The sequence below is a fragment of the Lissotriton vulgaris genome, chromosome 1_1, assembly GCF_964263255.1.
Source record: "Lissotriton vulgaris chromosome 1_1, aLisVul1.2, whole genome shotgun sequence".
NCBI lineage: Eukaryota > Metazoa > Chordata > Amphibia > Caudata > Salamandridae > Lissotriton > Lissotriton vulgaris.
This window is the reverse complement of record NC_141685.1, coordinates 445,276,012-445,300,505: the sequence shown is the minus strand read 5'-3', so window position 1 is coordinate 445,300,505 and position 24,494 is coordinate 445,276,012. Positions and strand designations below refer to the sequence as shown.

At 46.0% G+C, this 24,494-nt stretch overlaps 1 protein-coding gene across 6 annotated transcripts in view; it reads right to left on the bottom strand.

The window, feature by feature from the left end:
* The window catches only part of PATJ (PATJ crumbs cell polarity complex component), a 1,366,227-nt gene that overhangs the window by 54,850 nt on the left and 1,286,883 nt on the right, over positions 1-24,494 (bottom strand). For all 6 annotated transcript variants that reach the window (XM_086953328.1, XM_086953320.1, XM_086953345.1 and 3 more), the window contains one exon: positions 17,966-18,089. In XM_086953328.1, the coding sequence (XP_086809454.1) occupies positions 17,966-18,089 (124 nt within the window). The remainder of the gene's footprint in view (positions 1-17,965; positions 18,090-24,494) is intronic.

The following is a 24,494-nucleotide window of genomic DNA, read 5'->3' as shown; positions in this document are numbered from 1 at the left end:
AATAGAGAGGGGCCCGATCTTGTTCTCCTATACCTGGAAATAGCTGCCAAGTGGACCTTGATAGAAGCATGAGCCAGACCTGCTTGTGCCAACGATCGAATATATGGTAAGAGTTGATGCGGAGCTGACGAGAAAGGATGTACTTTTTCCCTCTGACACCACAAATGGAATCTCTTCCATTTCGCTCTATATGTCTTATTAGTGCTAGGGGCTCGTGCCTGTGCCAAGATGGTCCTGCATTCTTCTGGGATGTTTAACTCCTTAAACTCTCTGTATTCAGGAGCCAAGCCGTCAACTGAAGCGAGCTCGGGTTCGGGTGAAGAACCTGGCCGTTGTACATTGATAGAAGTGTCTGTTTGGGTTGCAGATGAATGGGTTGTGCCTCTGATAGAAGAAGCAACTCCGTGTACCAAAACTGGCGAGCCCAGGCAGGCGCTATTAGTATCATCCTGCACCTGTCCATCTTGAGTTTCTTGAGGACTCGAGGAATCAGGGGAAATGGCGGAAAGGCGTAAACAAACGCGCCTGACCAGGACATCGAAAGGGCATTCCCCAGTGACCCTCGATGGTGTTCCCTGCTTGCGTAACACCGGCATTTCTTGTTCCCTGGTGTTGCAAACAGGTCGATCGCTGGGGTCCCCCAACGGAAGAAGATGTCCTTGATCACTGCGTTCTCCAATTCCCACTCGTGCGAGACTGCTCTCAGGCGGCTTAGCGTATCCGCCTTCGTGTTGCATACTCCTGGAAGGTGTTCTGCTACGAGTGTGATGTTCTGCGATATCGCCCATTCCCACAGTATTTGGGCTTCCTGTGAAAGCAGTGGCGATCTTGTGCCTCCCTGCTTGTTGACGTAATGCATTGCGGTGGTGTTGTCCGTCCGCACCAGGATTGCTGAGTTTGTAATCCTTGGGAGGAAAGCCAACATTGCCAATCGAATAGCTCTTAGCTCCAGAACGTTGATATGTAGACGACGTTCTTCCGGAGTCCAGTGACCACTGACCTGGAGGTCTTGCATGACTGCTCCCCAACCTTGAAGAGAAGCGTCCGTGGTAATAACGTGAGGAGCCCGAGCAGCCTTGAAACTGAGTCCCACAGTGAGGTGAGATCTTTTCATCCACCATGAAACCGACCGTTTCATCCGCTGGGTAACCGTCACCCTGTCGTCGAACGAACCTTCCACTTGTCTCCACTGAAGGTCCAGTTCCTCCTGCAGGGGGCGCATTCGCAGTCTGCAATGCGGAATCAATTGAATACAGGATGAAATCGACCCTAGAAGAGATTTGTACATCCTGACTGTCATCCAACTTCTCTTTTGCAAACGAGTGGCTGACGATATGAGTTTCATCTGTCTCTCTTCCGATGGGAAGGCTTTGCACACCTGAGTATCGAGTATCGCTCCCAAGAACTTCACCGTACCTGCCGGCTGAAGAACTGACTTTTCCTTGTTGAGTTGTAAACCCAGATGAATAAAGAGGTTCAAGCATGTGCTCACTGCCTTTGATGCCTCTTGTAAGCTTGGGGCCTTCAGCAGCCAGTCGTCTAAGTACGGGAATACTTCCAGCGACTGTCTCCTCAGAAATGCTGCTACCGGTGCCAGCACCTTTGTGAATATCCGAGGAGCGGACTTTAATCCAAATGGGAGCACCATGAACTGGAAGTGACTCTTGCCTACTGTAAAGCGAAGGAAACGTCTGTGAGCTGGATGGATCGGGATATGAAAATAGGCATCTTCCAGGTCTAATGTTGCCATGTAGTCGCCTGGGTTCAAGAGGCGCAATATGTCCTGGAGAGAAATCATCCGAAACGACAGTTTCGTGAGATAGGTGTTGAGCTCCCTCAAGTCCAGGATAGGACGCCACTTTTGCTTTGTTTTGCGGATCAGAAAAAATCTTGAATAGAAACCTTCTCCCCTTTGCGATAGGGGAACACGTTGGATCGCCCCTTTTTGAAGCATTTGTTGAGCTTCCTCTTGAAGAAGGTTCAGATGTTTCGAAGTAGTGGCGTGGGGAGCTCTTGTAGGTGGAAATTCCTGGAATTCTAGAGTATGCCCATTTCGGATGATGTTTAATACCCACTGATCTGATGTAATCTCTTCCCAGCTGCTCAGATGTTGTGATATCCTGCCGCCCACTGGAGATCCCAGAAGCGGAGGAACAGTTGGCAGAGTCAGGAGGCCGCTATTGACGCTTGCCAGCGTCCTTGCCCTGACGCCCCTGTCGTCCACGAGCGTTCTGGCGAGAGAAAGACTGGGATTGCGACTGCCGCTGATAGTATTGATTGCCGTACTGAGGCCTGTACGACTGCGGTGAATATCGCTGTTGCTGATAACCTCCTCTAGGTGAAGTGAAGCCTCTTCCTCGTGCTCCACGTAACGGTGCCTTCCTATATTGCAGGTTCCCCAGAGCCCTTGCTGTCTCTGTGTCTTTCTTTATACCCTGTAGGGTGTCATCGACATGTTTCCCAAATAACATGTCCCCGTCAAAGGGCAAGTCCAAAATCCTATTCTGGACCTCCGGCCGGAAGTATGTAGCTCGCAGCCACCCTTGTCGCCGAAGAACCGCTGCACTGCCCAGAGCACGGAAAGAGATGGTGGCGATGTCCATCGCGCAGTCAATCATCTCTGAAGAGGAACGTTCTCCTTCTGCCAGAAGTTTCTGTGCTTCCGCTTTCTGGTCATCCGCTAGCAGATCCACATAGTGTGCCACATCACTCCACATCTGGCGGTCGTACCTTGCTAGGATCGCCAAGGCATTCGCCGCTCTGACCAACAAGCTAGCCATCGACGAAAAACGCTTCCTAGCGTTGTCCAACCTTCTACCCTCCTTGTCTGGCGGAGTCGTGAGGGTGGCCGAAGGATTCCGCGATTTCTTCTGTGCCGCTTGCGATATGACCGAGTCTGGTCTAGGTTGTCCAATCAAACAGGCGGGACTGTCATCAGGAGCTTTATATTTTTTCTCCAAGCGCGGAAGAGTTGGAATGACCGTCGCTGGGGTCTGCATCACTTTCTTCCCTTCCTCCCATATGTGCTCCACAATGGGAATCGAGCGCACGGCCTTACGGTATGCCTCTTTAAAATCGTACAAGAAACAATCCGTAGATGTTGTAGGCATCGCTAACTTAAAGCGCGCTGTGGCTCTTTCCATCAAACTGAAGAAACCTCCTACATCAGCCGGAGGCGAGTCGACCGGGTCTGGCACTGGTGAAGCCGGATCCGGAGCTATATATTGGTTCCATTCACTATCCTGGTCTTGATCCTGGTTCTGCCCCGTTTCATCTTCGTCCGAGGTATCCACTTGGACTTGCCGAGGATATTCCCTCTCATGTTCTTCCTGTGCAGGCCGTACTGACTGTGCTGCCACCACCTGCGGTTGAACCTGTGCTTGACCTTCCACAGGTTGCGACCCTTGTCTGCTCCTATACTCCTCCAGCATTGCCCTTAAGTCTGTCAAAAGACTCATAGGCATCGCTACCATGCCCTGCTGTGGTTGGGTTTCCTGGTATGCAACTTGTCTTTCTGGCCGCTGTTCCTTTTGATAATAATACTCCTCATCCAAATCCGAATCATGGTACTTCAGATTCAATTGAGATGGACTGTAAGCATCCCCATACATCTCATTCTCCTCTTCTGAGTAATCATCTTCATCCAACAAAAGGGGTGGAGGTAGTGAAGGTACTTTCCTTGGAGAAGTGATATATTGGGGTTATCCTCCTCCTTCTGCTGTTTTCTGGTGCTCCTGTCGTCAACGGCGTTGAAAACAACTCCACCGTTTCCTTATTCTGAATCGTCGTCGACGGGACCGTCGACGAGAGTCCCTTCACCGTCGACGGCATCGTCGACGGAACCATCATCGTCGACGGACTCTTCATCGTCGACGGGATCGTCGACGGAGCTGTCATCGTCGACGGGCTCACCATCGTCGACGGGATCGTCGACGGAACTGTCATCGTCGACGGGCTCGTCGTCGTCGACGGGATCGTCGCCATCGAGATTGCCACCGTCGACGGAATAGTCATCGTCGACGGGATGGTCTTCGTCGACGTGGTGGTAACCGTCGACGTGGTTATCGTCGACGACGCCGTCGTCGATCCAGCCTTCGTCGACGGAATCGACATCGAGGTCCTCGTCGACGCTCTCGTCGTCGTCCTCGTCGTCGCTGGATGGCTCGTCGACGACTGAGGAGAAAAAATCACCTCAGATGCTTTAGAGTCCTTCTTGACCCCTGTAGAGGCCTCTACAGTCGGTTTTTTGACGGACTTGGCTACTTTAACCTGGTGGGAAGGCCCAGCCGAGCTCTCATCCAGTTTAGCCCTTTGCACCTGCAGTGCCTGCCTTTCCCTCTCCTTTACACTCACGTGAGGAGATTCGATAGGCCCTGGCTTGCCAGACCTATCAGAGGTCCCACGCATAGCCTTTAAGGGGGGTTCAGTTGAAACGTCCACAGACGATCCGCCCCTCTTCAATGAAGTCTTTGAAGATGATGATCTGGCATCTTCCTCATCACCAGAAACCACTTCATCCCTCCTTTCCAACTTCCTAAGCCACAGAAGCAGCCGTCCTTCACGATCACGGAGGGTTTTAACCGACATTCTCCTGCATATACTACACCCATCAACCTTATGGTCTGGGTATAGGCAGTAAATACAGTCCTTATGTTGATCTTCTGTATAAAGTCGTTTTTTGCCACAAGTGGCACAAGACCTGAAAAGGCTCTTCTTTTCCTTATCAGCCATGACAAAGCTGAAAGAAATCCTTCAAGAAAACTGTTTAAACAGTACCTCAAGTTGAAGTTAGAGCAGAGCTCTAAGGAGACTCCCTGTCACCAACGAAGCGGTAGAAAATCTAAGGCTCTGAGCTTTCTCAGGAAGGTTCTACAGGGTGAGGCTGATCTGATTGGTTGCTAAGGTGACTTTGGGTCTTTTTACATAATGACACCAATAGGCTACAAAAGATAATGAGGCCTAGGCCTAATTTTTTACCTTTTTACACCTATTAGGGTGTATTTACCTAGGTATATATATATATATATTATTACCGAGGCTCCCATTCCGACGACGGGGAATGATACAAGCAATGGGAATCTATGAAAGTTCCAATACTGGAGTAAGTTACTTAGACACCTCCCTCGCGCGCTGACGTCAGTTCTGTACACGACTTCCCACACCAGAAACGCAGAGCCATGCAAGACACTGACCACTGGTGCACCAATCTAGGGCCCTGAAAGGATGTTGTTAACCTTATAAGTCAGTTAGCAGAACGGAGAGGATGGGTGAGGTGGTAAGGAATCTAGAACTAACCTATGTTTCTTACAAGGTAAGTAACTTGTTCATCCAATAGAAACAGTTAGTTATAGATACCCCAGCAATACCAACCCCGGAGGTGGGTCTGCGAACTAAGTTCACACCAGAAAGTCCTGGAGAACAGAACGGCCAAAGAAGCCGTCTCTCCGGACTTGGCTGTCCAGGCAGTAGTGCTTGGTGAATGTGTGCAGTGATGCCCAAGTAGCTGCCTGACAGATGTAATTCAGGCGGACTCCCTGTCCCAAAGCAGTAGTAGCTGCCATTGCCCTAGTGGAACGGGCGCGCAGCACCACTGGATGCTCCTTCTTTGTTAAAGTATAGCAGGCCTTGATGCACAGAACAACCCACCTGGAGATGATCCATTTGTGCATGGCCCAACCTTTCTTAGCGCCCATATAACCAACAAAGAGATGGTCGTCCACCCAGAATTGTTTGGTGCAAGCCAAATAAAAGGCGAGCACACGGTTTGTATCCAGATGGTGGAGCCTCTCTTCCTCATTTGAACTATGTGGAGGAGGAAAGAAGGTCGGCAAAGGAATGGTTTGGCCAATCTGAAAAGAAGTGACCACCTTTGGAAGAAAGGAAGGTTGAGTTCTGAGGACGACCTTGTCCGATTGAACAGCCAGAAAAGGAGGCTTGGAAGACAGAGCTTGTAGCTCACCTACCCTGCTTGCAGAGGTGATGGCCAGCAGAAAAACAGTTTTTAGAGTGAGGAGTTTGAGAGGACAGTTATGTAGCGGCTCAAAGGGAGCGCACATCAGATAAGTAAGAACCAAGTTCAAGTCCCACTGAGGCATTACGAAGGGATCAGGAGGAAAAAGATGAGTAATGCCTATGATAAATCTATTTACAACGGGGGACTTGAAAAGAGAAGGCTGATCAGGAAGCCTGAGGAAGGCTGAAATGGCAGAGAGGTAGCCTTTAAGAGTGCCCAGAGCAGAGCCCTGCTGGGCCAAAGACAGGAGAAACAAGAGAACCTCAGAAAGAGGGGCAGAAAAGGGATTCACAGCCTTTGCTGTGCACCATGCCACAAATGTATTGCATCTGCAAGCGTATACCGTCTTAGTGGAGGGACGCCTCGCTGCCAAGATTACATCAGAGACTTCCGGAGGCAAGTCAAATGACGTCAACTGCTGCTGCTCAATCTCAACGCAAGGAGGTGGAAGCTGGACAGGTTCGGGTGGAGGACCGTTCCCTGGTGCAGCGACAGAAGAACCTCCCGAAGAGGCAGTCGGATCGGGGGATTGATGGCCATGTTGAGCAGCTCGGATACCAGACTCTTTGTGCCCCATCCGGAGCCACAAGAATGACTTGGGCCTGGTTGCGCTTGATCTTTTCCAGCACTCTGGGCAGAAGTGGTATATATGCGGAAAGTCGAATAGAAGACCGCAACTCCACTCGCGACGAAATGCGTTGCCTAGCGAGTGCCGCCTTGGAAATTCCAACGCGCAGAATTGATGATATTGCGCGTTCTCTTCGGTGGTGAATATATCTAACCAAGGCTCTACCCACTGCTGAAAGAGACCTTGCACCACCTCCGAGTGAAGACGCCAATGGTGATCCATAATACACCTGCGTTCGTCCGCCCTGGCGTTCAGTGAACCTGCCAGGTGTTGAACCACCAGGGATAAGCCCTAATGTTCCAGCCATGTCCAGAGACGGCGGGCCTAAGGACATAGGGTCCACGACCCCATCTCGCCTTGTTTTTTGCAGTACCACATAGCGGTGGTGTTGTCCTTGAACACTTGCACTACTCTTCCCCGCACAGAGGGAAGGAATACTTTTAGTGCAAGATGGATCGTCCAAAGCTCCAGAAGGTTGATGTGTAGCCCGGTCTCAGCTAGAGACCAGAGGCCTCTGCTCTCTGCCTCTCCCATTTGGCCGCTCATCCCAGAAGGGATGCATAAGTCACCACTGTGTGTTCTGGTTGGGGAAGGGAGAGGGATCTGCTGTTGACCCAATCCTGGTTCATGAGCCACAACTGCAATTATCGTGCAGTGCCCTCCGAGATCTGGACGCAATCGGACAGATTCCCCTGATGCTGCGCCCACTGGAACTTCAGGTTCCACTGCAGAGCCCACATATGACACCGGGCATGATTGACCAGCAGGATGCAGAAGGCCATGAAGCCCAGTAGCCTCAGGGTCATCCTGACTGAAACCCGGGATAGAGGCTGAAAGATCGAAATCATAGCCCAAATATCCTGGCCATGGTCTGGAGGTGGGAGACGAATGCCTGGGGCTAGCAAGCATTCAACAACGTGTCATCGATATAGGGGCAGACTGGAACACCTGATCTGCGCAGATGAGCTGCAACCAACACCATCACTTTAGTGAACACCCGAGGGGCGCTGGTAAGGCCAAAGGGGATCATAGTAAACTGAAAGTGCTCATGCCTACCGTGAACCGCAGGTAGCGCAGAGGACAGGGATGTGAAAATAGGCGTCCTGCAAGTCTAATGCTACCATCCTGTCTACAGGGTCAAGGGCAGACAAGACCTAAGCCAGGGTCAACATCTTGAACTTCTCCTTCCGGAGCGGTTGACGTCCCTGAGATTCAAGATAGGACGCAGGCCCTTGTCCTTCTTGGGCACCAGAAAGTAGTGGGAATAGCAACCACAACCTACTTCTGGGGCAGGAACGCACTTGATGGCTCCCCTGGCCAAGAGAGCCGTAACATCCTGTTGGAGAAGGGCCAGGTGATCCTCGACATGCAACGGTACTGGGGTGGAATGGCTGGAGGGATAGTCCCGAAGGGGAGGGAGTAGCCCCTTCAGCCTATCTACAAAACCCACCTGTCCAACGTGATAGGGCGTCAGTGGAGGAGGTGATGGCGGATCCTGCCGCCCACTGGCATTTGATGGGCCTGAGAGATTGGACTAGGAGGGTTTGGAGGCTGCTGTAGAGGAGGCGGTGGTGGTGGACTGGCCCGCCCGCTGGCTCCCAGAACCATGTTGGTGGTTCCCACATCCCTGAGGCTCTGAAAGGAACGTTTTGGGATACCCCTTCGTGGCCACAAAAGTGGCGAAAGGCAGACCGTGCAGGGTGCATGGTAGAGAGGCCTAAGGACTTGGCCGTAGCCAGAGAGTCGAACAATTGTTACTTACCTGTAAACAGGTGGTTCTCCAGTATTGGTGTCTTTCATAGATTCACATGCTTGAATGTCCCCCGTCGTCGGAGTGGGAGTCCCACGGTAAATAAAATAGCAATAATATATACTATATATATATATATATATATATATATATATATATGTAACATAAAACCTGAAATATGTAATAGAAAAAAGGCATAACAAGCCTACACATATTTCTACATAGGAATGCATGGAGAAGGAAAAAACCATTTGCAGTCTATCATTGTCATTATGTTGGTCCAAACTACAGCCAATCAGGCACCAGCAACCCTCTAGAACCTTCTCCCCAGAGCTCAGCACCTCAGATTTTCGTAGCACAAGAGTGACCACAGAGTCTATGAGGAGAAGAGAGCCTCTGAGGGGAGGAGGGTGGGTCGCATGTGAATCTATGAAAGACACCAATACTGGAGAACCACCTGTTTACAGGTAAGTAACAATTGTTCTTCTCCAGTATTAGGGTGTCTTTCATAGATTCACATGCTTGAATATAGAATAGAAAGCAGTAATATCCGAAGCCACCTTCCCAGCATGATACACATGCATAGACTTATAAAACCAAATATGTCTATAGTCTTGCAAGACGTACATTAATAAGGTAAACCATAATGGAGGAGGGAAGACAGAGGCTCGCCTTATTGAAATAGATAGCGAAGCATAGACTGTCCCACTGCAGGTCTGCTTTGTTAATGGTACCCAGGCAGTAGTGATTCATAAACATGTGCCTGCTTGACCACATGGCTGCTCTGCAGATCTGATGCGGCGGCACACCGGCAAACAGGGCAGTTGAAGACGACATCGCCCTGGTAGAATGGATCCTCACTGAAGACTGTAGAGGCTTGCCTGCCTGTTGATGGCAGAAAGCAATGGCCGAGGAAACCCCATGAGCAATTGTAGGTTTGGGAACTGGACGCCCTTAGTGGAAACGTCCATAAGCTATGACGATGGCAAATGTCAGTAGCCGCATAAATCCATCTAGCTATGGTGTGTTTAGACACTGCTCGTCCTAGCTGTATATTTCCATAGGCAATAAACAGTTGATCGGATTTGATAATGACAGAGGTCCTTGCAAATAGAAATTTAAAACATCTTCTGATGTCAAGAGTATGTAAATGCCCTCTCCGCAGGGGATTGTGGATTAGGAAAAAACGTCTTTAAAATAACTGGTTCTTTCAGGTGAAAATCCGAAGGCACCTTTAGGCATACACCTAGGGTTTGTACGTAGCACCACAGAATTGGGCGTGAATCGTAAGAAAGGTGAATTGACAATGAGAGCTTGAACATCACAGACTCTTCTAGATGAAGTTACTGATACAAAGAGAAAAACCGTTGCATGTTAGGAATTTGAAATACATCCTAAAAACTGGCTCAAATGGGTGGCGCATGAGCTGCGCTAATACTACATTATAATGCCATGATGGAGGCGGACGACGTACAGGAGGAAACATTCTGAGTAGTCCCTTAAAGAACTGTTGTATTCTGGAAGAATAAAGAGAGATGGACCCATCCTGACGTTACCTTGAAATGGCTGCCAAAAAGACCTTCTACGTTGTATGAGATAAGCCGGATCTTGCCAGGTGCAAGAAAAAAGGTAATATCTGGTCCGGCGTTGCAAGAAATGGGTAAACCCCAGCAGATTAACACCAAATGCAGATTATTATTTATGTATTTATTTATTTTTAAAGACTGTATGTCTTTAGTAGGTGCTCTCGCGTAAGCCAGCACCTCTTTACAATCCGCCGAGATAGTCAGATGAGCTAATACAAGGTGCTCAGACACCAAGCTGCTAATTTTAGAGAAGCCGGATCTGATGGAAAATTTGACCATTCTGAATGGAGAGGAGATTTGGAATTGGTCAAAACTGTATTGGATCGTACTCAGAGGAGAAGAAGTTCGGTGAATCAGTATTGGCGAGGCCACCTGTGGGCGATGGGAATCAAAGGATACGGCTCTTTGCTCATCTGACGGAGAATTCTCGGAACCAACGGTACGGGACACAAGGCGTAAGCATATATTTGAGACCAGTTTATCAAAAACGCCTTCCCCTGCGAATCCCTGTGAGGATGCTAGCTTGCAAATTAACAGGCATAAGCTGTTCTTTTTTGTCGCAAAGAGGTCCAGATCGGGATGACCCCACTGCTGGAAGATTCGATCCGCCGTTGACTGATGCAGTTCCTATTCGTGGGTGGACACCTGTTGACCTGCTGAGGGTGTCCGCCAGCACATTTGCAACTCCCGGCACATGAACAGCCAAGAGTTTGATCCTGTGCCATATTGCCCAAGCCCATATCTCTTGGGCTTTCTGAGATAGAAGAACCGACCTCGTTCTTCCTTGTTTGTGTAAGTAAGGTATTGTCTGTGCAAACCAATACTGTGGCTCCTTGAATGATAACACAAAAGGATTTGAGGGCTAAGAAGATAGCACCTAGCTCTAGCCGATTGATGTGCTAAGCCTTTTGTTGAGGGTTCCATTCCCTGCTGAACCTTCAGCCCTTGAGATATGCTCCTCAACCCTCGAAGGGATGCGTCTGTGGTGATTGTGTAATTTGGCACTTCTGGAAGGAATAACGTACACCCCTTCTACAAATTTCTTACTTGGACCCACCAACAAAAAGGGGGGGCCTCTTGCATCCGAGGATTGATTTGAATGAGATCTACAAAGGAACTGGAGACCTGAAACCAACGTAGAAGAACCACCAAGTGGGAGATGCAAGCCCGTTGTTCGTGCGAGATAAACACCCTTGCTAGGTTGGTATTGATTGATGATCCGAGAAATGTTGATATCGGAGCTAGTACTAGTTGTGACTTGTCATGATTTATTGAAAATCAGGTCTTGAAACAGTGACTGACAAGTTTGGGTGTGCTGGACTGATTGTAAATAAGAGCGAGCCCTTATTATACAGTTGTCTCAGGAATGAGAAATTTGTATGCCTTGCAGACGTAGATAGGCTGCCACTGGTGCCAGGATGTACGTAAAGACATGTGAAACGGACCTAAATCCAAGAGGTAGGACCTTTATTGAATAAGCTCTGTACCTATTGTAAAGCGTAGCCACTTCCTATGCTTAGGAAGGATTGGCACATGAAAATAGACATCCTGGAGGTTGAGAGTAGTTATAAACTCGTTCTGGTATAAGAACTTTAGGATTTTGTTGAGGGACAACATTTGTAAAGTTTGCGCAAAGATCTAAAATCATGCAACACTTTCCTCATTTGCTTGTTGATGAGGAACTGAGAGTAAACCCTAACGTTGTTGGAGATTCGGAACCACTCCGACGGTCCCTGTTTGTATCCATATAGACACTTGTGAAAACGACACCCGTAGATGAGAAGGAGGAGGTCCCTTTGGAGGTGTAGAAAGAGGGAAATTAGACAAATTCTAAAGTGTGCCCTTGGGCATGACGTTTAAAAACCCAACGGTCCTCTGTCAACTTTGACCAAGTGGAGTAAAAGTGAGATATTAGATCTCTGACGTTTTTGGAGGGAATAAAGGTGTGTTCCCGGTAATCCATCGTTTCTAAGAAGAGTTTGCCTAGGCTGTACGATGATAGTCTAGGTAGGACCTGTTGGTACTGTGCCTATGTGACTGCGTTTGATTTGAGTAACGCAATTGATTTTGATTGTAGGAGCCAATATTGGATGGAACTCCCTTGAAACAAAGGACGTGGAGCTACGTCCTCGGCACCACGAAAAGGCTGCGATTCTATATCCCGAAGGTGCGGGCAGTATCTGTGTCCTTTAAGATGGTCTGCAGTGCCTCATCAACATGCTGGCCAGAAGGGCTCCTCAATCAAAAGAACAAGTGAAGTATAGAAGTCTGAACCTCCTTGCGAAAGACGTAGCATTGAAGCAAAATTGTCTTTCCCAGACTGCCCCTATAGCGAGCTGTGGAACACCTGTACACGCAATGTCCGCTTCACAGTGTATCATTTCTGATGCACTTCTCTCTCGCTCTCACTCCTGCAGGATCTTCAAAGCGTGAGGCTTGGAGGATTCTGGAATAAGTGCTACTGGCGCCAACATGTCAGAGCACATATGGTGGCATACCTGCCCAACTGGCTTGCAAGATAATCGCTGTGCCGCCTGAATAATGACTGAGGCAGGGTAGGCTGAATAGTGGGGAGCTTCACATTTCTTGTCGAGGCGTGAAAAACAAAAACCGCCGGCACAGAGTTTGACCTCTGCATGAGTCTAACACCTTCTTGCTAAATAAAGTCTATGATAGGAACTGAACGAACTTGTTTTTGTGGTTTCCCCCGGACGAGGGGAAAAAGGGAAAAGCGATTCGCCGCTCTCTTCATAAGGAGGGGAAAACCTCCAATATTCACCGGAGGTGAATGCAATAGAGCTCCAGTTTTTAGAGGAAGATATAAAGGCAGGAGTAAAAAGCCACCACGCCATCACGTGGATGTAGCAGAAAGCTGCAGTCGATGAGATAAATCGTCTACCAAAACACATTGTGCATAAAAGACAACCGTGTGTAAAACCAACTGTCGACGGGCTCAACCGTCGACGATTCCAATAGTTGACAGGGTCAACCGTCAACGAAGCCAACTGGCCTCGAGGCTGAATGTTGACGAAGCTTACCGTCTACGGAGCTCACCCTCTACAGAGCTCACCCTCTACAGAGCTCACCGTCTACAGAGCTCACCGTCTACAGAGCTCACCGTCTACAGAGCTCACCGTCTACAGAGCTCACCGTCTACAGAGCTCACCGTCTACAGAGCTCACCGTCTACAGAGCTCACCGTCTACAGAGCTCACCGTCTACAGAGCTCACCGTCTACAGAGCTCACCGTCTACGGAGCTCACCGTCTACGGAGCTCACCGTCTACGGAGCTCACCGTCTACAGAGCTCACCGTCTACAGAGCTCACCGTCTACGAAGCTCACCGTCTACGGAGCTCATCGTCTACAGAGCTCAGCGTCTACAGAGCTCAGCGTCTACAGAGCTCAGCGTCTACAGAGCTCAGCGTCTACAGAGCTCTCCGTCTACAGAGCTCAGCGTCTACAGAGCTCAGCGTCTACAGAGCTCAGCGTCTACAGAGCTCTCCGTCTACAGAGCTCAGCGTCTACAGAGCTCAGCGTCTACAGAGCTCAGCGTCTACAGAGCTCTCCGTCTACAGAGCTCATCGTCTACAGAGCTCTCCGTCTACAGAGCTCATCGTCTACAGAGCTCATCGTCTACAGAGCTCATCGTCTACAGAGCTCATCGTCTACGGAGCTCATCGTCTACGGAGCTCATCGTCTACGGAGCTCATCGTCTACGGAGCTCATCGTCTACGGAGCTCACCGTCTACGGAGCTCACCGTCTACGGAACTCATCGTCTACGGAGCTCACCGTCGACGAGCCTGTCGTCTACGGGGCCCACCGTCGACGAGCCCGTCGTCTACGGGGCCCACCGTCGACGAGCCCACCGTCGACGAGCCCACCGTCGACGAGCCCACCGTCGACGAGCCTACCGTCGACGAGCCCACCGTCGACGAGCCCACCGTCGACGAGCCTACCGTCGACGAGCCTACCGTCGACGAGCCCACCGTCGACGAGCCTACCGTCGACGAGCCTACCGTCGACGAGCCTACCGTCGACGAGCCTACCGTCGACGAGCCTACCGTCGACGAGCCACCGTCGACGAGCCACCGTCGACGGGACATATCGTAGACGAGTCAAAGGATACATAGACCGTATCGTCGACAAGCTGGCACATTTTCACGTAGAAAAGTGCGCCGTGTGAGTCTAGACGCCTGAGAGTAAATCTCGTGGGCGTAGATGTGGGAGGCAGACTCAAAGAAGGCCAGAGACCCCTTAATTGTGATGTTACTTCAGCTGGTGGAGGAGAAGCATCACTTAAAACGTGAATGTGCAGGACAAACAACAAAAATTCCTCCCACATCAGAAGGGGGGTACAGTCTAAGCACAAGAACAACCCCTTCTCCTCTTACCATGTCAGAGACAAGCAGAGTGTTTCCATATACTCTTCATGAGGGTTCACAGGAAAAGGTCACAGCTTCCTACAAGTGACACAGGGTCTGAACGTAGACTTCATGTAAGAAGACAGTACAAAACTGTGATATTAAGAAGAAGAAATTGAAGAAAATTGAAGAAAAAACTGAGCAGAGCTCAGGGAGACTCCCTTCACACGACGTGCGGTAGAAAATCTGAGGTGCTGAGCTCTGGGGAGAAGGTTCTAGAGGGTTGCTGGTGCCTGATTGGCTGTAGTTTGGACCAACATAATGACAATGATAGACTGCAAATGGTTTTTTCCTTCTCCATGCATTCCTATGTAGAAATATGTGTAGGCTTGGTATGCCTTTTTTCTATTACATATTTCAGGTTTTATGTTACATATATATATATATATATATAGTATATATGATTGCTATTTTATTTACCGTGGGACTCCCACTCCGACGACGGGGGATATTCAAGCATGTGAATCTATGAAAGACACCCTAATACTGGAGAACTTAAAGTACACTGTCAGCCTTGTCGCCGAATAGGCATCGGCCATCAAAGGGCATGTCCATCAAGGTGTTCTGGCCATCCCCAGAAAAGCCAGTCGTTCTCAACCAGGTGTGACGGCAAAGCGCCACCGATGCTGAAATAGTCCTACCCAGTGAGGCGGCAGTGTCCAGTACACAGCGGACGGTGAACTTTGCTGCGTCTTTCCCCTCGGCAACAGCACGGGAGAGCACGACCCGGGCCTCCTTCGGACACTGAGGCAGCACCTGCGCCACTGTATCCAACACGGAGTGGGAATAATGGCCCAAGAGGTATGCGGGGGTTCACCGACCGCAGCCTTAAGCTGGAGGAAGCTAATCCAGCTTCTTGGATTCCCTGGCCGGTGGTGCATTAGGGAATGCGCTTTGGGACGCTGAAGCTTGGACCACCAAGTTCTCAGGGGAGGGGTGTTGGGAGAGGAAAGTGGGGTCACCAGGAGCTGGGCAGTGGCATCAGGCAACCATCCTATCCACAGGAGCCCCTGTGTTGGGCCTGGACCAGGTGCCCAAAAGGATGTCCGTGAGGGCTTCATTAAATGGCAGCAGAGGCTCCAAAGAGCTCGCTGTCGGCTGAAGCACCTCTGTCAGGAGGTTAGTCCTGACTGCCACAGTAGGTAGCTCAAGGTTTAGGGCCTCGGCCGCCCTATGAAACACCACTGCTTAAGACGCTCCCTCCTCCATAGCCACTGTAGGAGGCGACATCATGCCAAGTTCTGGTGAGGTGTCCAGACCACTGGCATCCCCCAGTTCCTCTCTCCAGTCCTGGCCATACTGCAACTGGTCAGTTAAAGGGTCACCAGACCCCTCCCAGTCTTACTCACCCTGCTCTGGCTGCCAAACTGGCTGAAATTGGCCAGGGTGGAATACAGGCATAAAAGTACCCATCGGTGCCGGATCCAGCTCCGCATCCACATTGGGGTGAAAGCCGGGGTCAACGCCGGCTGGAGGTCCAGCCGGCAGTAGCTGCGGACGTGGTGCCAGTGGAATCGGCGCCGGTGTAATAAGGTAGGCCGGCGCCGATCCGGATCCAGGCCTGGATCCAAGGGGGCCCTGCAGTGCAGAGGCCGGAGCCGCCAGCGTCAAAGGCCTAGCCGGCAGGGCCTGAAGGCGCACCAGCGGAGTCGCGCTACTTGCCAAAGATGGCATGCATCACTTTGTAAAACTGACGAAGCCGGGCAGGGGTCGCTTCTGGTCCCGGGAAGGAAGGGAAGGCCGGAGTCGACCCTACCCGCACCCTTCGTCACGTCGGCCAATGGATGAGCGGAAGTAGAAGAGCGACGATGCTTCTTCGACTTCTTCTTGTGCTTCCACTTACCTGACCCCAAGTGCGAAGACTTAGACGAGGAGTGTTGATGGCTCCGCGATCAGTCCCTCGACCTCTCACGCGACCGGAACCTCGAACGATGCAGAGTTGACTGCCGGGCCTAGAGTAGCTTTCGGGACCGCTCCTGCAAAGACTTTAGCACCATGGTTCGGCAGTCGGAGCAGTAGAGGCACACACAGGGCAGATCCGTCACCGACATCAGTGGAGTACAGAAACCACAAGCCTTGAAACCGGGCATTCCTCATGCACCAGAAGTCAATGTAGACTCGAAAAAGAAGTCGACAAAAGTTGCAATAAAGTCACTCTAAAGTGACTGGGGGTACCGCGCTCTCCGGATCTGCGCTTGCTGTCGGGGAAAAAGAAAGAAGTGACATCAGCGCGCAAGGGCGGTGTCTAAGTAACTTCAGCAACATCATCCCGGCGACCACATCGCCAACGACTGACGCGGTGTCGACCGACGCCACCTTCCGACACGCAGGGGTACTGCTGACAAAAAACTTTCCGGATCCAGTGTGACGTCTGGGGGTAATTCTAAGGTAAGGAATCTATAACTAACTATTTCTTACAGATACCATAATACAAGTTATCAACATTCCTGCTACTCAGAGGTGTTCTTCAGAACTTAAAAACACTTTAGTGAGGGTGACATCAAAGTTACTGGATTTCAAACCTATGAATGAGCTGAATCATAGGAAGGAGTAATATAGGCAAACCTTTTACTATCCCCCTGAATTAGATACACGAATGAGGATCCTAAAAAAGAAACATAGTCAAAATTATGAAATGGAAAGCCTTTGGCACTAGTGTTTGGGCCAGTGTAGAGCTCCTCATAAAATACAAGCATGTACTCATTTAAGTTGAAAATCATTCCAAACGGGAACATTTCGTTGTTTCCTCCAAACTGTAACCTGTTGAAAAGGCTGCCATTTTTTGGTGTTGTAAAACAAAAAACAGTGACACAATTCAATGTTCTTTATATTTGTGTGCTCTAAGAACACATGTTATATTATGTTGTTGCTGTACATTCAAGAAATGCTACTGAGAAATAACTTCAGAAAAAGGAACAAGCTGACAGATTTCTTTTTACCTTAAGTTAATTTCATGTTAAAACAGTACAACTGAAACCACATTTGCAGTAAATTGCACAGCAGGATCTCTTGAAATGTAAGGTTAATCAAGTGTGAGTTGACAGAATAACATTGATAGTTACGACAATTGTGGCATTTTGAACGATGGTACACACATGATGGAAAAATGATCTAATTAAATGAATTATGCTATCAAAGATTGCACAATCCTCCGCAATCTTAGCTACACATGAGTGGTTGAATTATTTGCACAATGAACAAGAGAACCCACATGGGGTTCATATGGTTCTCCTGGATGACGGCAATGCATGATAGAATGAAGTACTGGTCCAATGATCTTTGAACTGGGTTGTGTCAATTGGTAAGGAAAGTAATTTTAGGTGACACATCACTGAAGCAAATTTGCATTTCCACTATCATAAGTAGAAGAATTCAAATAAACACTCTTTGGTTAATAGCAACACCTACATGCTTCTTGTCTTTACATTTTGTAAAATGTTTATCCCACATTCAAAATCCTATACAATTTGTATGTTTATTGTTCGTAGACAAGAACATAATTTAATGTTAATTACAGTTAATCTATATGGGATTCCATAATGTATTTAGTTATAAAGAAAAAATACCTTAGAAAAAATTGTCTTGACATAAATTGGCAGGTCTCCTTGTGGACTTCCATAGCCTCCTACAATACTAAACCCCAATCCATCAGAGCCTTTCTCCAAAGTTATAATTTTAGGCTGTGGTGTTCTGAAAATACAATGCGCAAAATGTAAATACTACAAACAGATAGCTTACTTTAAGAAATAAAATTGTGTGCACAATTTTAATGGCCCACTGCTCATCTCTCTTGACAAGCTTCTAACTTCAAGTTTTTATGAAATAAACTGAATTATCATTAATGCTTGAATTATTTTCAATGTCTCATGGAAAGCCAAACGAAAACAACACGCCTTCAGTATCCTAATTGTCCTAGCATCATTGGGCACCTATACTTTCCGATATAACGATTGCTGAGAATTTTAAGAGCACATAACATCAAGAAACATTTCTTTTTGCTCATTAAATACACACGTAATGTTAAGCTTTTAGCTGCCCTGAACAATCTATTCTCACACAGGTCCCATTTTGCCATAAAATCTTTGGGAACTGATAAAAGTTACAAAAAAAACGTCAACAATGTCAACACTAATATATATATATATATATATATATATATATATATATATATATATATATATATATATATATATATATATATATATATATATCTTCCTATTGTCCTCAGATTATTTTATCTGTAAAAACTTATTTTACATTGTACTCCATGCTAACAGAAATATCCCCACATTTTAAAGGAAAATATTTCCTCCTGTAGCCTGTTTCTGACACTGTATATTGTTGAATATTTTTCTTTTTCACTTAGTCCCTTTGTAATGAGGTTTGGTGCATATCTTTTGAACATTAGCATTGTTATCAATAATAATATATTCAAAACGTCTATTTTTTTATCCCTACCATGTTGAGTATTCTCACATGACTTCCAACTTCTATGCAGTGTTTTTCTCAATGATGTGGCAAACATCTATTTAAACCTAATTTTATATATGCAGTATTTAGGAGTGCAGGGAAACTATACAATAACATTATTTCAATTACATATTCACCTTGTACTGTATTTCACACTATATAGCAAGTCTTCCACTTAATTTACTCATGCTGTTGCAATGGGAGATTCTTGTTGAATTACTTTGCAGAATTACTGATTTATCAGAGTATTTAAACTATAGCTAGCAATGTTCTTGCTTTGTGCAGTTTCCAGTATCAAGAAGTAGAACTATAAATTAATGACACTGCACAATAAGCCTAGAACTTGAAAGCAATCCATCATAACAAGCTCTCTCAGAACAAGAAGTGAACCAAATGCTGAAAACTAAAACTTAGATGCATCCTTGCTGCCGCTACCCTCTGCAAATGGAATAGGCTGCTATGTCATCTTCGTGCCAAAAAAGCCCTCCTTGCATTTTGGAAGAAACTGAAGACTCTCCTCTTCACCGACGCTTGTGAATAACACAGTTTAGTCTGGGGTTACACTCACGGGGGGACTGTAGCTACTCTTCTCACAGTGCTTAGAGACCTGCCGGTATTGAGCGCTTTACAAGTCACAATTAACATTAATAATAACAAATAGCACAGAACTGATTAATCTTATCTAGGAAAGAATAAATCTGCTTGCAACTTGCCTCAATCTTCTCTTAACTAACATTGAAACAGACCATCACAACCAGATACCAGTTTTCAATAGCCAAACATTTACTATGCACCTTATGAAGAGAAATATGCTGTTTTTTATCAGTTCTTTAGTTTATTAAGTGCCGTCAAAAATGTGTATGAGATTGTCCCTAAAATTAATTCTCTAACTCACACAACCAAATATGGAAAACTTTTTTAACTTCTTTAAGTACCACATTCAATGCATTCTTTTCATTTAAGTAAAAGCAGTGGTAGCAGATGCACAAATGTTACATCTTTCATAGGTATTTTTATGTCGTGCTCTTTAAAGATTTTTTTGTGTTGCATAGATTATTAAGAAGTGTCATTGGGAAATACTTTCCATCCAGTCGCACTGGCCAGTGCAATTTTCAACAGCACAGAGAGAATATTGGCTTGAACAAGGGCAATTGACATGAAGCAAAAATAATAACATGGAAAAGACACAATTAAATGTGGCATCCTGTTCTGAGTGGTTCACTTGCTTTAATGGTGAAATAAATACTAAAAGGACAACAAACTGTCATTCAACAGGACTTCAACAATAATATTAAACAGGCAAGCAATAAATAATGTGATCAACATACTATGGTGGTAAATGATGAACATTTTCGTAATGGCTTATCCAAATTGTACTTCAAGTTGAAAACCAATCAAGAAACTGACATCAATGAAATAATGTATTTATCTGCTTTACAGTAACCAGTTTTTTGGAAAGGTTTCTTACTCAAGTGAGTCACGTTTGTCAACTTCCTCATTAGTAGCTGGCAAATGGCTTTACAAAACTAAAATATGGTATTGGGAAAATACATTTTCTTTAATGATAGTTTTCAGATAGATCCTTGTTTCAAAGTTGCGTTCATGATGCATCACTCGGAGTAGCAGCTGCCACATGCCACATTCCTGTTTGGGACCTAAAATTATACAGTGCCTGGTGTAAAGCATACCATCTGGGTAATGTGAACAGATGTGCTGTTTTCAGTAAACCTACCACATTGTTCATAAGACTAGTAACTACCATAATAAGACACTTATGAGTGGATGTAATCAGCAATGTGGGTGAATATCTAAAATTATGTTTAAATGTAAAGAGTGCATACTTTTGCTTTGTGTCAAATTATTTTCAAAAGACCAAAAAATGTTTAAGCATAGTGTCAGTTGACATGCCTGTTAGCCATAGGCTGCGAATATATGTCATAATAACGTATGCATTACATCGCATGCCATTACATCGCGGTCGTTACAACGACCGCATTGTTACATCGTATAGAATTACATCACAAGTTGTTACAACGACTTGCTGTAGGGGGCGTGCCGGACTTAGGAATAGTATAATTTACTATTCCTACTCCAGTTTGTGAAACAGCAGGGAAGGTGTTGGATTGTAAATCCAACACCTTCTGCCCCCTACAGCAAGATGTAACGACTTGCGATGTAATCGTATGTGGTGTAACAACACGGTCGTTGTAACAACTGCGTTGTAATGGCATGCGATGTAATGCATGTGAAGTAAACAATGTTTCCCATAGGCTGCACACTGAAGAACCACAAGGGCAGTGACAATGCTGGTTGTGCATAATAGCTACAAAGATAAATATATCCCTATGGTGAATCTAAATGAAAATCTTTCAGAGGGCCACTGGTTATCTCCACTACTTGACAAGGGTCCAGCACCAAAAGACCAATGTTAGATGTTCCTTTGTTTTAAAAAAAAGCCAGTCTCCGCCAGCCAGAACGAATAAGTACTTACCAGTCTTTCTAACTGCTTGAATTCTTGTTTTTTTAAGGAATCACAGAAAGTAGAGTCTTTGATGGAAGATGCTTGTTGAACACTTAAACTCAATTATTTATCATTCCCTATTCAGCTGAAACCAATAGCCTGAATGAAACCCTTTTCTTTGGTTTTACATGACACAAACCCCTACAGAGGAACAACAGATGACATTCTATGCAAAACATATATAGATGACATTGACAGAAAACATAGTGTGTCACTTTTAAATTCTAAAGCCAACATCAAGCTATTAACCTACTGACTTGTTTGGAGAACATAGCGTGTCAACACAAATATATTTTAAGGAGTAGCCCAAGAAGCCTAATTACACATACCTGTCAATCAACAAAACAGAACTTGTACAGTGCAACAATTCTTGTACATATAAGAATGGGATAATTTTCGCCATTAATATAGAAGACTGAGGGAAGAGAAATTTTAATAACCACTTACCTTTCAGAAACATTCTTTCAGATGGATATGATTAGTCCAGCAGATTACCTAGTTGAAGCCCTTCCCTGACTCTGGAGTGATCTGGAAATATTTTCGTAGCACCACAGGGACCAGCACAGTACTATCAGATGCATCTGTTTCCCAAGTGGAAGTCACATGCTCACAGCAATATAAGGTACTGCATGCACTCGTGATGTTAGTTTCATCGCACACAAAGGTAACATAAAAGACACAGCACAAAAACAAATCAATGCCTAATACAGGGAGACCTGGTTTTTGTTTAGAACAACACATCTTGTGGAATGTGCCAAAAGTCCTCAGAAAGAGACTTCCAAGCTAACTCATAACAACGTTTCAACGTTAATTAAAAATACCAAGAAGCGGGTTGCTTCTTAAAAGCAGAGCTTACTTTCGAGCCATGATAAAAGCTAAAAGGCTGTCATATTTACTGAACTTTACAGCTCGCTTAATATAGGGCTAACCCATGCAGTCTCTCCTCATCCTTTGAAGGATGAAGCAGTGGGAAGAAAGTCAGAAGGGAAATGAGTTAACATGAACACTACCCTATTGTTCTGAAACAAGAGTTCAAGGCAGATGATAATGATAAAGTCTGTCACGCACGAATTCTCCTAGCTGAAGGCATTGCTATTAAAGAGTCCTCTTGCCAAGTAATAAATATAGGATCAGCAGTATATAACAGTTTGGAAAGGATAACCCATAAGAAAATTACGAACCAAGTTCAAGCGCCACCTACGTACTTGGAAGAGATTTTAGAGTAAACTTATTCTACAGCTTTTTAAGGAACCTACTTGATGAGGATGCCAGGGACTTAAACACAGAGGCCAAATACCCCATTCTGCATTAAAGCTAAGCCTCTTCTCTGCAAGGGTAAAAACAAAGTGTGAGATATAAACAATCTGTGCCGACAGTGAATAAACGTAATGCTCACTACACCAAAAAGCAAAAGTAGCCCACCTACGGACCACATAAATGGCCTGCAAGCCACTAATAAATTACCAGACACTGTGTGGAAGGTGAACTAGTGAAAAGATCAACCTCACAAGTTCGAAGCATCAAAGATTAAGCTCCTTGTGTTCAAATGAAACAATCTTCCCCATTCCATATTTTTTTTTAACTTCTTTTTATTAAACAAACAGCATTGTCAGCAAACAGCTTCACCACAATTATGTTTGACATTACATAGACATCATCACGTAGTACCTTTTTGTAAAATATTGTCCTTTCCGACGTAACAAGGGCAAACAGAGACTGCACCTCAAGCAATCCTGATTTCTCACCACCTCCCATCTGCGTATCCCAACTTCCCTTACAGATCCAGATTCCATCTTGATCATGCGCGACCTAAGGAAATTTGTGTGGTGCTTCTACTACTATTCTGACCACATTGCACTTATGTCAGTTCTTGCATGTGAGCATCTAAGCCCTGTAGGTATATGTCCATATCCTTTGGCAATGGTGGATTACAGAAACATTTCTTTTTTGAGATTTTATACACAATTCCACCATTGAAAAACCTTCAGGACAATGGGACTGAGACAGATTCTGACTTTAGAATCCCCACACAACTGGCTTCATAATTGATGTAGGGCCTTCAGTAGGGATCTCACTCTCAATCCAGCATGAGACACCAGAATAAGATAGGAAGCAACACAGTTCAAAAGATGCAGAGCAATTTTCCGCACTGCATCAGATTTCCCTCACAAAGAGAAATAATCTGCAGTAAACATCTGATTTTCTCTCTGGAGGCTGAAAAGCTCTCATAACCAGTGAATTTTGAAATTCACCTGGACTGTCTCTTAGCAACTCACCATTTGAATAAGAGTATATAGCCAGCCACTGATTTCCTTCATAAATGGGCAGCCACCACTGCTGTGGCCTTCATGAATACTCATGCAGCCAAAGACGGAACAAATGATACATACTTTATTCTGATGATGATGGTTCACAACAATGTACCAGAGAAATACAAAATGTAAATGGATTATGGAAATGTGGATGTAGGCATCCTTTAGATCAAATTATTGGTACTACGGGAAGGTTGCCAGAACCTGATGCAATGTCTGCATCTTTAACATTTCCTACAGTATACATTTGTTTAGGAGATGCACATCCAAAATTGGTTGCAATACTCGTTCTTTTATGTGATTAGAAAATATCAGGAGTAGAGAGCTTTCCCACACTGTAAAAAGGAAAAACTAACTCAATGCCCTCCTTGTCTAACAAAGTTGAAATCTCCATCAAAGATTTACGATGGAAATACTGTTGTAAAGCATTTTAGGACCCTAGTGTAATTTTCCCGATTCATGCCCTTATATAGGTATAAATCACCTTGTCCTTATATAGGCATAGAAATCATAACCTTATTTAGACATAGCCCATGCAGTCCAAATAAAGGCATGGATACTTCCACTAGTTCCGAAAAGTCACAACGATTTCTTGAAAAACTCGGCTTCAGCAGTTAGGGACTTCCTCTTGCTTGAATATTGATTTGTCCAAGAACTCATGGAGTTTTCAAAGAACTGTGACTCTTTGATGACGCTAATATGTCGACCTTTACGTCAAACGCGGCAGCTTTAAGTTATAAATATGCCCACACTTGCCCTAGCAAACACACAGTGGTTTGGAGCAGTTTGACT